At 42.9% G+C, this 12,937-nt stretch overlaps 2 protein-coding genes across 2 annotated transcripts in view; both read left to right on the top strand.

Moving 5' to 3' along the window:
• Nucleotides 1-9,718, top strand: part of LOC104587333 (F-box protein PP2-A15-like) — a 40,244-nt gene extending 30,526 nt beyond the window's left edge. The window contains exon 3 of the mRNA XM_010244896.3: nucleotides 8,916-9,718. Coding sequence (XP_010243198.1) covers nucleotides 8,916-9,375 — 460 coding nt within the window. The 3' untranslated portion in view covers nucleotides 9,376-9,718. The remainder of the gene's footprint in view (nucleotides 1-8,915) is intronic.
• A 1,311-nt stretch (nucleotides 9,719-11,029) lies between these two features.
• On the top strand, nucleotides 11,030-12,561 carry LOC104587325 (homeobox-leucine zipper protein ATHB-22-like). The gene is made up of 3 exons (XM_010244884.3): nucleotides 11,030-11,633; nucleotides 11,727-12,097; nucleotides 12,318-12,561. Exons 1-3 carry the CDS (start codon nucleotides 11,522-11,524, stop codon nucleotides 12,558-12,560), a joined length of 726 nt encoding a protein of 241 aa, XP_010243186.1. The 5' UTR covers nucleotides 11,030-11,521; the 3' UTR covers nucleotide 12,561.
• Nucleotides 12,562-12,937: the final 376 nt, after the last annotated feature.

The following is a 12,937-nucleotide window of genomic DNA, read 5'->3' as shown; positions in this document are numbered from 1 at the left end:
CAAGAAGCATAATGTGGTGGTAGGAGTAGTGTTGAGGCCGAGTACAGAGCCATGCCCACACTACATGTGAGTTGATGTGGCTGAAACAAATGTTACAGGAGATGGGAATATCAGTCACAACCCCCATGAAGCTATTTTGTGACAATCGGGCAGCCATTCATATCTCCTCCAATCTAGTGCATAATGAGAGGACCAAACACATAGAGGTGGATTGTCACTTTGTTAGAGAAAGGTGATTAGTGGAGAAATCATTACCCCATATGTGAAGTCTGAAGATCAACTAGCTTACTTGTTTACCAAAGGCTTTAGTGGTGCTCGGATGAAATACATTTGTAACAAGATGGAGTTGTATGCTATATATGCTCCAACTTGAGGGGGAGTGTTAAAATACAGTTTTTGTTCTAGGGTTATTTTTTCCCTTCTTTTAAATCAGTGTTTTGTCTCTATTCTTAAGTCTCTGTATACAGGGGTAGTACTGTAATTTTACTTTTCATTATGAATTAAACATACAGGGCGGCAGTTCTCTCTCTTGATAGAGACTGGTTATCCCTATTCTGTTTGACTTCTCCTCCTCTTCTTCTTCTCCATCTCTTCTCCTTCTAGGCTCATATCAGTCCTTTTATTTATTTAATTAAATACAGACCCGATAACAAGTTTGTTGTTGGGCTGAATGTGTTACTACCAAATTACCAAAAGCAAATAATATTTCACTATGTTAGGTACTACCTAACTTAGGGACTCTTTCGAGGGAGCCTGCCTCCTGAATGAGAGAGAGAGAGAGAGAGAGAGAGAGATTGTATTCCCAAATCGATAATCCCCTCCTAACCTCCTTTCCTTGTTTATATACTGCTGTTACAATTCTGTTATAGCAGCCTCTCCACTTGTCCAGTCCACTTGTCTAGTTTGTTATTTAGTTTGTTCTAGTGGTTGGCTGTTAGTTACATTCTTTAAAGGCTGGCGTGGCCTTTTCTTGTACACTTGTATTCCCTTTATTTTTTGTCCCAACAGTCCCTCCTCCCTTGAAAGCGACCTTGCCCTCAAGGTCAAGATGTGGGAATCTATTCTGTAAATCTAAGGTTCCCAAGTTGCATCTTCAATTGAGAGACCTGACCATACCACCAATGCCTCTGGTTCGATGTGATTCCCTTTGCGTATCCACCTGAAATCTGTTATCTGAGTGGGCTTAGTTTGAACGTGGCCATCTTCCGAGAATGATGGGAGGGTGGTTGTTGTTATTGCTCCTGTTTTTGGTCATTTCTTCAATAGGGATACATGGAATACAGGGTGTAATTTTGATGTTGCTGGGAAGTCAAGCCTGTATGCCACCGACCCAATGCGTTCCACAATCCGAAATGGGCCGAAGTACCTAGAGCTCAGTTTGTTCCACCAATGGCCTGCTACTGAAACTTGCTTGTATGGTTGTAATTTAAGGAAGACTTGCTCCTCAATCTGGTGCTGGACAGGCCTATGCCTTCTGTTGTAGGAGTTTGCCATCCATTGTTGGGCTCGATGGAGGTGGGATTTGAGATCTTGTAACACCCTATCTCACTGGAGGAGTTGGTCTTCTACTGCTGCTACTGCTGTAGACCCTTTCTCATATGGGAGTAGGGGAGGTGGGTCCCACCCATATAGAGCCTGGAAGGGAGTCATTCCTGCTGCACTATGATACGTGGTATTGTACCACCATTCTGCCCAATGAAGCCACTTGAACCACTGATGTGGCCTATCCCCTGCATAGCACCTTAGATAGGTTTCCAAACTCCGGTTGGTCACCTCAGTCTGCCCATCTGTTTGAGGGGGGTAGTTGGTAGATTTGAAGAGTTTCACTCCCTGTAGTCGAAAAAGTTCTGCCCAGAAACGACTCATAAAAATAGGGTCGCGGTCTGAGACAATAGAGTTAGGGGTACCATGCAGTCGTGCCACCTCCTTAGTAAAAATCTCAGCCACCATGGAGGCTGTAAAGGGGTGGGACAGAGGGAGAAAATGGCAGTATTTGGTGAATCTATCAACCACTACGAGAATGACGGACTTGCCATAGGAAAGGGGGAGCCCCGTTATAAAGTCCATGGATATATCTGCCCACACTTGTGTAGGAATTGGGAGTGGTTGTAGCAGTCCCGTTGGAGATTGGGTATCCGCCTTATTTTTCTGGCAAATGATGCATTCGGCTATGCATTTTTTGATCGAATTTCGCATGCCTTTCCAGTGGAATTGGGTGGCTAGTCTCTTGTAAGTGCGCAGGATCCCTGAGTGTCCTCCTGCTGGGGATGAGTGGAACACTTCCAGAAGCTGCTAAATATGGGCTGAATCCTGTGGTATCACCATTCGGCGTTTATACAACAGCAAGTTATTCTCCACTGTGTACCCTGGGTGGCTAGTAGGGTCCTCTTGGACCTGTGAACGCAGCTTGCTCAGTTGTGGGTGCCTTTCAGCTTCTTCCTTTAGCTGACCCATGATGGAACATGTTGGGCCCGTGAGAAGTAATGGAAATAGTTGTGGCTGGCGTGACAGTGCATCCGCCACCTTGTTAGTGTGCCTTGCCTTGTATTTAATGACATAATCGTAGCCAAGTAATTTGGCTATCCATCGTTGTTGTTCCGGGGGTAGTACCGACTGCTCCAACAGAAATTTCAGGCTCTGGTGGTCAGTTCGTATGATGAACTTCCTTCTTAGAAGGTTGGGCCGCCACCTCTGAACTGCGAGAACAATTGCTATCAGTTCGCGTTCGTATACTGATTTGGCCCATTTCTGTGCTGTCATTGCTTTGCTGAAAAACGCTAGTGGCCTTTCTTCTTGCATGAGGACTGCACCAACTCCTTGGCTCGACGCATCACATTCAATGATGAAGTCCTTTGAGAAGTCTGGAAGTGCGAGCATCGGTGGGGATGAGACAGTTGTTTTGAGTGTCTCGAAGGCCTGTTGGGCCTCTCTAGTCCAGCAGAACCCATTCTTCTTAAGTAAACTTGTCAATGGGGCAGCAATCAGTCCATACCCTCTAATGAATCGCCGGTAGTACCCTGTTAAACCCAAGAAGCCTCGTAACTCCTTAACATTTTGAGGTCGGGGCCAATTTATCATGGTTGAGATCTTTTCCGGGTCTGCTGCTACAATGTCGTTTTCGACCACGTGCCCTAAATAGTGTACTTGTGTCTGCCCAAATGCGCATTTTGACTCCTTTGCAAGGAGTTTATGAGTCCTTAGCAGTTCCAAGGTGATTTGTAGATGTACTAGGTGTTCGTCCCATGTAACGCTATATACAAGTATATCATAAAAAAAACGAGTATAAATTTGCGTAAATGGGGTCGAAATATGTCATTCATAAGGGCTTGGAACGTAGCTGGCGCATTGGTCAACCCAAACGGCATAACCAGAAATTCATAATGCCCTTCATGTGTACGAAAGGCAGTCTTGTGGATGTCTCCCTCATGGACCCGAATTTGATGATATCCCGATCTCAGATCTAGTTTAGAGAATATGGTGTCCCTGCTGAGTTCATCTAGTAGTTCATCGATTACCGGTATGGGAAATCGATCCTTCACAGTAATGTTGTTCAGAGCCCTATGTCTATACAAAACCGCCATGTCCCATCCTTCTTTTTCACAAGTAATACTGGCGGGGAGAATGGGCTTTGGCTAGGTTGTATGATTTTTCTGTCAAGCATATCTTGCACTTGCCTCTCAATCTCCAATTTCTGAAAATAGGGGTAACGATAGGGCCTTACATTTGTGGGTGCAGTTCCGGGCAGCAATGGAATGCAATGATCATGGACACGCTTCGGTGGTAGTTCCTTAGGTTCTTGGAAGATCACTGAGAACTTCTGAAGTAGCTGCTGTAGTTGTGTGCGGCCTTCTTCAGATTTGCTTCCTTGGGCTAGAATGGGGCCGTTCCCGTGGGAGTCTATCTGCATTAAAACGCTGTGGGTTGGGTCTGCTGCCTGTTTCCTTAGGGAGGCGAGACTAATAGGTCTTGGACCCTTGGACAGCTGCCCTTGAATATGCACCTGTGAGCTGCCCACTTGAAAATCCATGGTGAGACGGGCCCAATCACATATCACCGGCCCTAGTTGCCTTAACCATTAGACTTTGAGAACTACATCTGCTCCACTGATTTCCATGGGGTGCAGATCTACCTCGAACTCATGTCCTTGTATCTTCATCTTTAATTCTGTGCACGTACTGTCGCACACCAGGTTGCTCCCATTAGCTATGTGCACCCGAAAGGCTGTACATGGTTGGACCGGAATCCCTAGTTATCTGACCAATGTTTGGGTAATGAAGTTGAGGGTGTTGCCACTGTCTATCAGAACCGACACATGGCGCCCTTGTACTAGTCCGGTTACTCTCATAGTTTGAGAAGAAGCAAGACCGGTCAAGGCTTGCAGGGATACTTCCGGGTATTCCTTTGTCCATTGCCCCCATTCTTGGTTGTCCATTGGCTCTTCAATGTTTGTTGATTGCTCGACATATTCGGTTTCAGGTTGAAGGAAGAAAACTTGAGGGATCTTACAGCGATGGCCCGACCCGAATTTGTCTCCACATGCATAACAAAGGCCCTTTTCCTGTCGGGCTTGCATCTCAGCCCAGGTTAACCTCTTGGCTGAGCTGGGGCCTGAACCAGAGTTGGCGTCCTTGCCTGTGATTCCTACTCCTGATCTGGGCTCCGGTTTACCCAAGATACCTGGTTCTGGGTTTGGTATACCTGGTCTGATCGTAGCTCCCAGAGGTCAATTAATCCTTCTTGCCCGATTCAGTTTGTCTTCATGTAGTCGAGCTAAGGCTGCTGCTTCAAGAACGGTGGTGGGCTGCATGACTTTTACCTCCACCCGCAATTCTTCCCTGAGTCCACCAACAAAACTGCCGACAAGCACGTTTTCTGGCCAGCCTTGCACGCACACAACCAATCTTTCGAACGCCATCTGATAATCTTGGACGGAGCCGGTATGTCGTAGCTTAGCGAGGCTTTCATCATAGTTCTCAAAAGCTAAGACTCCAAATCGCATGGTTAAGGCGTCGGTGAAGTCTGCCCATGTGGCCCTTGGGCACATGGTTAAGGCGTCGGTGAGACTCCAAATCGCCGGTACCACTGGTACTAGACGATCGCCTCTCCTTCCAGGTGTGCAGAAGCTAATGGAACACGATCAGGTCCTTGGGTGTCGTGGTAATCGAAGTATCTTTCTGTTCGCAGAAGCCAGGATGTGGGATCTCCCCCTGCGAAGATGGGAAACTCAATTCTTGTTGTTCTTGATCCGCTTCGATGACTGGTGTCACTACGCTCTTCCTGATTCGGCATAGGTGGTGCCCGTGCCGGTCGTTCAAGCAAGGATGCAAAGCTTTCTTTGATTTCTTTGACGTCAGCCTTCCATGTTGTCGACTCTGTTCTCCATTGCTGATGACCTTGTGCTTGGCATCTTGGTTCTGATACCAACTTGTTAGGTACTGCCTAACTCAGGGACTCTTTCGAGGGAGCCTGCCTCCTGAATGAGAGAGAGAGAGAGAGATTGTATTTCCCAAATTGATAATCCCCTCCTAACCACCTTTCCTTATTTATATACTGCTGTTACAATTCTGTTATACCAGCCTCTCCACTTGTCCAGTCCACTTGTCTAGTTTGTTATTTAGTTTGTTCTAGTGGTTGGCTGTTAGTTATATTCTTTAAAGGCTGGCGTGGCCTTTTCTTGTACACTTGTATTCCTTTTATTTGTGTCCCAACACACTACCAAAAGTTGCATTTGAGAGAACTTCCAATGGATTTCATGCTGAAATTGCAATGAGCCTTAAAGGACAAGATTTGGGCTCGCAAATTGCATTGACAAAGAGAGACAAAACATGATGTAGCAAAAAGGGTCATCAGGAAAGTAAAGAATACTTTGATTTCCAAGTTACAAATATGAATTATGACAATGTTAGTTTTGCTAGAGAAGAGCAATCAAGCTAGAAAATCATGTTGAAGACTTAACAGAAATTCAGGAATTGAAAATGTAATTGGTGCATTTTGTGTGAAGAAGAATTAATACTTGTTGAAGATGATTCCGAGGAATATCTACAACAATAGAGAAAATGGAAGTAGAGGTTGGAATTCCAAAGTCAAAATTCCATATTTTTAAATTGCGCTAATGTTGGAAATTAGAATTGTTATCAATTCAAAAATCCAGAGAGTTCTAGTGTTGGAAATTGAGAGATCTTAAATTCAATGGTTTTGCAAGAGCTGAATAGGAATTTGACCTGATAAAAAAAAGAATCAAAGAGAAATGTGTGCCATTGTCAGTCATTGGTTTAGAAATTATTGAGGGCACTAGAGTTTATCTTGAGTATCCTATAAATAAGGATCAAGGTGCACACAAGAATAGGCATACCTTTGCATTGTACAAGGGTGGTATTCTTTCACATATTTGGTGTGAAAGGAATACTAGAATTTTTGAGAATAATGGAGGATTTTTAGTCTCAGTTTTCTCACCATAATTTCAGTATGTTTAAATTTGCATGCATGTTAATGTCATCTTCCATTATTTTTGAAAGACGTTGAGTGTTGTATTAAAACTGAAAAGTATACATCTTAGCCCCTCACAACAATATACTATGCTATAGGTAACTGTCTGAATATACATCTTCTAATTGTATATTAATTGCAAAAAGTGATTTCCTATAAAAAAAATGTTGTAAGAGACATTTCTGAAGTATCTGTGCACTGCCACCCCAGAGTCTATTCTGCCCCATGAGACCTTTGCTTCTGCATCTATAGAGTTTGTCTCTTCAAATATCTCAGCATTTCTTTTGACCTTATGATCCATACAGTGCCAAGGGTAATACCTCCATATTACTTTCCCCTTCTTACTAGGTCCTTTCAACCATCAATTTCATAAGAAGTCTCCCAAAGATTCTAGAAAGAAGCCTTGCACCCCAAAAATGCCCAACATTTGTGTCCATAATCTCCATAAGCTGCTTGCAAAGTGGCAGTGTAGTAAAAAATGATTCACTGTCTCTAAACTCTCCCCACACACGATTCAGTTACATTATCCACCATACCTCTCTTAAGCAGGTCACAGCGTGGAATACCCAGTGTAGCCATCCACAATAAGGGTAAGGCTTGGATGATGATGAGCCATCCACAATAAGAAAGCCACATCTGGGGGTGCCACCGTGTGCCAGATTCTGTAGGCTAGAAATTTGCCAGCTTTGTCCCACAACCAGACCCTTTTGTCCACCCTGTTTCTGTCTGTTTTCACTTTTCACATTATTGATCTTCTGTTATAACTCCGCCAGTGGCCCCATTTCCCAATCATTTAGGATCCTCATCCTATACTTGAGGTTCCAAACACCAGAGTCCCTGTGCTATAGAATACATTGGCAACTAGGCGCTTCTTTGTTTTTTGCTATCTCATAAAGGCTTCGGTAGATTTCTTTCCAAGGCTGCTCATCATACCAGGGGTCCACCCAAAATCTTACCTTTGGTCAATCTCTCACCTCATAATTTATGCCTTTGATGAACACCTGATATGATTTTCTGTATGCCCCTCCAAACAGCACAACCATAAGATGAGTTGACTCCACCTGGATCCAAATATTAGTTGATCACACCATACTTGAAGTTAACCATCTCCATGGGTTATTTGGCTGCTCACTGTGTCTTCAATACCACTTCCTAATAAGGCGACACTGAACTGTTCATTTTTCTTTTCTTTTTTTTTTCAACCTGAAACCTTTCTTCCTTGGTACCTTATTCCAGTGTACCAAATTAAATTTCAATTCCTCCTCTCCAAAGTCCCTTGTTCTTTTTTCAAGCTTTCCAACCACATTAGAGGATATAAGGAATAATAACAGAAAATGTGTTGGGAGGAAGAGAGTACACTCTTAATAAGAGTTGATTTACCACCTCCAATTCTAGTGTCATTGTAGTGCTAAAGTGGATGATCTGAGGAGATTTTCTGCATTGTTTTTCCCCCAACCCCAGTTGGCAAACCACATTTTGATCTCTCTGGTTTCCAAGACCAAGAAATGGAGGCTTCATGTGGTTATTAATACCTCATACTGTCAGAATTAGATTCCATAATGTATTAGGTGCACTACTTAAAATGTTTGAAGAACGTAGTGGTCATATTCATTGCTGAGTAAGAGGATGTGATGATTAATCTTCCTTTTTCAAAAGCCCACTGGTCAGTGCGCATCATTGTGGAAGGTACATGTGAACTGTTACAATCAGTTGCATATATGACTGGTTATCACCCTTGTGCCTAGCAAGTTTATTATGCTAAAAAGGTTAGATAATCTACTGATCATAGAGATTGCTGGTTTTGAAGTGTTTGATGATTACCATTTCGTTCCTAACAACCCATTTATCATAGAGTTGTACTGTTCATATCTGGATCAAAGGGAAACAGAAAGAGATGCTTGAGGCTCACAATTATCAGCGATTGGAATTGTGACGGTTGTGATTGCATGTATATTATCATTTAAATTTTTTTTATCAATAGTATATTATCATTTAATTCAGTGCAAGCAACGTTGCCAAAATACGGGTGAAGGTGTGGATGGGAGTTCTCAACGCATTGATGATTCTGCTCAATTGTGAGGGTCTGAGTGTTTAAATCAGTTGTACTTCTTTTCTGGGGAGTTAAGTATCTTTAGCTCCCCTTCCCTGTAAATAAAAAAAAAAACGCATTGATGATTCTGCTCTGTATATTACTTTTGTTTCGCTGGTAAAGTTCTGCTGCCTAGTGGAAAAAGGAAATTGACATCCATTAATATTATTATTTAAGTACCTCCTTTTGTAGCTACCTTGTTTTCTGTTCAACTAGCTTTTTAGGGATCTGATTGCATTGATTTAATTGACAGGCAGCTATTTCTGCTTCATTACATTTGATCCAATTCTATTAAAACACATCAACTGATGCTTCTGTGATATTTCCACTTCCGTCGTAGATTTCCTGTGGTGGCCTACTTACAGCAAATATGGTGGTTTGAAGTGGATGGAATCATCAAGTTCCCTTTTCCTGCTGGTGTCTACGCTTTGTCATTCAGGCTTCACCTTGGAAGATTTTCAAAAAGATTGGGACGACGAGTCTGCAATTTTGAGCACACCCATGGTTGGGATATAAAGCCTGTGCGGTTTGAGCTCTCTACATCAGATGGACAGCAAGCATCTTGCCTTATCTGTTTGGATGAATCTGTAAAGGATGACACAAATGGCAATAGCAAGCGTGGTTGCTGGAAAGAGTACAAGGTAGGTGAGTTTATTGTCGACGATTCAGCCCCTGCCACAGAAGTCAGATTCTCCATGAGGCAGATTGATTGCACACATTCTAAAGGTGGGTTGTGCGTGGACTCGGTGTTTATTTTTCCTAATGATTTGAGACAGAGAAGAACAAAGCTTTTGAAGTAACAAGCAGCCACATGAGATGTATTGTCAAAACCCTCATTTGTGTAATATATACAACTCATACTTGTGTAAGGGTTTGGTGTTGAGAGGATGATATTGTATCACCTTTTTCTTTGGGGAGTTTTGAGTTTTATGTCTTCCAATGGTTCTGTAAATTTCACTTGTATGTATTTCATCCAGTTTTGTTTATTTTGTTATATTGATAAGGTAAGATGAAGAGAATACATTTAGGTATATGGAATTACTTCCCCATTTAAAGTATGATCTCTCTCTCTCTCTCACAGCAAGTATCACTTTGTTCTTTTACCATTAAGGAAAAAAGAAATGGAGAATAGTTTTCTAAGCATGCGTTTGAGCAATTTTCTGGTTCAGTCTTCTGCATTGATGGCTTTCTTTTCATGCAACAGTAGGCCAATTATTTGAGTTGACTTGTATGCCGATTACAGCAGCACACATGGCACAACACAAGCGATGAGTTTTAGCTTTCAACTTGAAGTATTGACATGAAATAATATTTGAAAACGTACAATTGCATCTAATTTTTTATGTGCAATTAGTATAGAGCTTAGTCTCAACTGCTGAACTGATGGGATAGCCCCTCTGAGCATTTCTGGCACCTTGTAATATATTCGGAGTCAAGACCCATGAATCCTGATCACACAGTACTATATGTAAATATTTGTGAATCACAAGTTATATTTGCCCAAACTGGGAAATTGGATGGAGTATGTTACATAGCTAAGACTCCCCCTGTTTGCCTCTGGACATAGAGGCAAGGAGGCCCCAATCTAGTTGAGCTCTGCTGGGCTAGAAAGGCCTCAGTGGTCAGGCATATCTAACCAGTCAAACGTGCATTAGTGTTGGTGTGCCAGAAATTCAAACCTGAAGTGAAGCATACACCATACGGGATTGGTGCTAGTTCTAGCCCCAAATGATGGTCCTCATCAAGGTCAGCTCAGTACCCTTTCTGAAGTTTTATCATTCTTCTACATGGATCCTTTTTTCCCAGTTGGTCCCCTTGGTTCAATATTATTAGGAGACTTTTTTAGCAGGCTTGAATTCATGCACATGCACTTTATGAGAAATGGGTTAGTTACAGAGAATACTGCTGTTAGCAAGCAATACACAATATATCATCCAGGACCACCAAGGGCTTCATGGGGTTTACTGTGAGCTACATTCCTAGGCATGGCTCTTGGTCTTGGGTGTGTTCCTCAGTGTTGCCCCACAACCCACTCCAGGCTTGGCCTCTGTGCGCCAGCTGCATTAAGGGGTGGGTTCGGTAAGGTAAATGAGTGCCTTTCTATGTGTAACCCACTACCATTTGGCTCCCCAATCTAATTTGATATCGTTGCCAAACACCCCCCATCTCCATCTGTTTGATTGATTAGTGCATAGTCAATAAAATTACACCGTGGTGAGAGAGAGAGAGAGAGAGAGAGACTTCACATTTCTACCGTATGGAACTATGGATACAACAACTTGGTTGTGAGTTGAATGAGAAGGATATATAAGAAGATGGGGCCCTTAGCTTCTTTCTTTGGGACCCGGCCTTGTCTTTAGTTCCTTGCTCTTGCTCTTGGTTTCATGCCTACGAATACGATCGACCTCCCCCCGCACGTCCAATAATACTACTTGGATTTTGGATTCATCTATGGAGATGGGGATAAGAGTAAAAACGAAGTGAACACTGAGCAGAGGGGAAGTAACAGTAGGCAGGAGTCAGGCCGAGGCGTGAGATAGAGAAGGCATATTTGTCAGCTTCAAGCTAAGGGGCATTAGGCCTGGGGGACCAGACGGCGACCTCTGATGTCTCTCCTTCTTACCTTGATCCTTCCAACTTGTACGTACCCGACACTTCTGCTATATATTCTCTCTCTCTCTCTCTCGCGTGGATGCAGTACAAAAAGACCTATTCTCACTAGGTCACTCCTACTGTACTCCTGTCACCAATCGGCTTTTGTAATGTTGTCTCACCCCAAACCAAAACAATCCAAGCATCTCTCTCTTTCTCTCTCTGTGCCATGCTCTGGCCTTCTATTTAATACAATCTTACTCACTCTAAATCCCAGTTCATCTGTACCAACTCGACCCCATATGTGATCGATGGAGATGGGCTCGATTTCGACCTAGTATTCTAGTTAACCAGATGGGCGACCCAAAAATGGATTGGAACTGCAACTTTAGATCCTCTGCATCTCGAGCAGTAGACCACACTTTCACCTTCTTATTTGACTCCAGTTATGACCACCCATTTGCAGGTGAGAGCAATGTATTATATTGCACCTCTTCTTAATTAACTTGGGCCCTTTTGCAAGCATATCTTCATAATATTTTTCTTTTTTTATTCTTAGGAATGGAGATGAAGCGTTGTCCGGCGGAAGAAATGGTGGAGAGATCATCGGCGATTCCATCAAGTAACAAGAGAAACGATAATCAGGACAACCATGATAATAGTAATCATAATAACCAGGAGATCAGGAAAAGACGCTTGACGGGTGATCAGATAAAATCATTAGAGAGGAGCTTCCAGGAGGAGATGAAGCTGGAACCTGAAAGGAAGATGAGGTTGGCTCGAGAGCTTGGTCTTCAGCCTCGTCAGGTGGCTGTTTGGTTCCAAAACAGACGTGCCAGGTGGAAAGCTAAACAACTAGAGCGTGTTTACGGCGCCCTTAAGCATGAGTTTGATGTCATCTCCAGGGAAAAACAGAAGCTCCAAGAAGAGGTTAACACAACTTAATCTCTCTCTCTCTCTGACTTTTCATCAAATTAAACCAGTTTAATTTCTAGTATTAACTATCACCCTTGGAAGTTTCAGAATTTGTCTTCTATTCCATTGCAAAGCCCATGCAGATTTGTCCTATGCGCGCACTCTCCTCTGTCCTCTCATACGCTGATTATTATCTTAGTTATAAGTTGATGACTAATGTGCTGCAACTGTGTAGGTTATGAAACTGAGAGCTAAGCTTGAGGAGCGAGCCACAGCGAAGCAAGGCTCCACAGTTCATACAGAAGGCTCTGCCGAAGAGACTGTCGAGAGCGCATCTGTTGCTAGTCGCAGCTCTAACAAGTTAAATGGCTCAACAAACCACCCCCAGATTGCTGAGTGCAGCAACTGCATTTTCAATTCCGATGACTATAATCCGGCCTTACCACCTTTCTGGGTTGTCATGCCTGGCTATCCTTAGAATAATTGCTCAGTTTGTGAACAAATTCAACTTTCATAGAGATCAATGAGGTTGGCTAGCTGCTCATATGTTGGACTAAGCCATATATAACTGGTTTTTGTTTTCTGGATGCACTTTCTCACATCCCCAGAATTCTGCAAAAATTTGAATCCCTCGAGAGGTTTTGTTATAATTCAATCAATGTCCACCAGGAGGTTTAACTATATATTGTAACAAGAACTGCACCGAGTTATGGGCAGCTCCTGTTTTTAGTTAAAAAACGAAAGATTCAACGTCTCACTTTCAGGAGATGACATGTGCTCACTGCTCAGTAGCAACTCAGATATGAAATAGGGATTTCATTGCTACATCCTGTTCAGCCACGTAGGGATGAGATA

Source organism: Nelumbo nucifera, chromosome 6, assembly GCF_055504915.1.
Source record: "Nelumbo nucifera cultivar China Antique chromosome 6, China Antique-T2T, whole genome shotgun sequence".
In the NCBI taxonomy this organism is placed as follows: domain Eukaryota; kingdom Viridiplantae; phylum Streptophyta; class Magnoliopsida; order Proteales; family Nelumbonaceae; genus Nelumbo; species Nelumbo nucifera.
The sequence above is the reverse complement of the archived record's forward strand: the minus strand, read 5'-3'. Positions and strand labels throughout refer to the sequence as shown.

Bases quoted from the DNA above. Each gene is read 5' to 3' on its own strand.
- LOC104587325 (XM_010244884.3), top strand. From the start codon at position 11,522: ATGGGCGACCCAAAAATGGATTGGAACTGCAACTTTAGATCCTCTGCA. The intron at 11,634-11,726 runs GTGAGAGCAATG...TTTTATTCTTAG, and splicing joins TTATGACCACCCATTTGCAG to GAATGGAGATGAAGCGTTGT. The intron at 12,098-12,317 runs GTTAACACAACT...GCAACTGTGTAG, and splicing joins AACAGAAGCTCCAAGAAGAG to GTTATGAAACTGAGAGCTAA.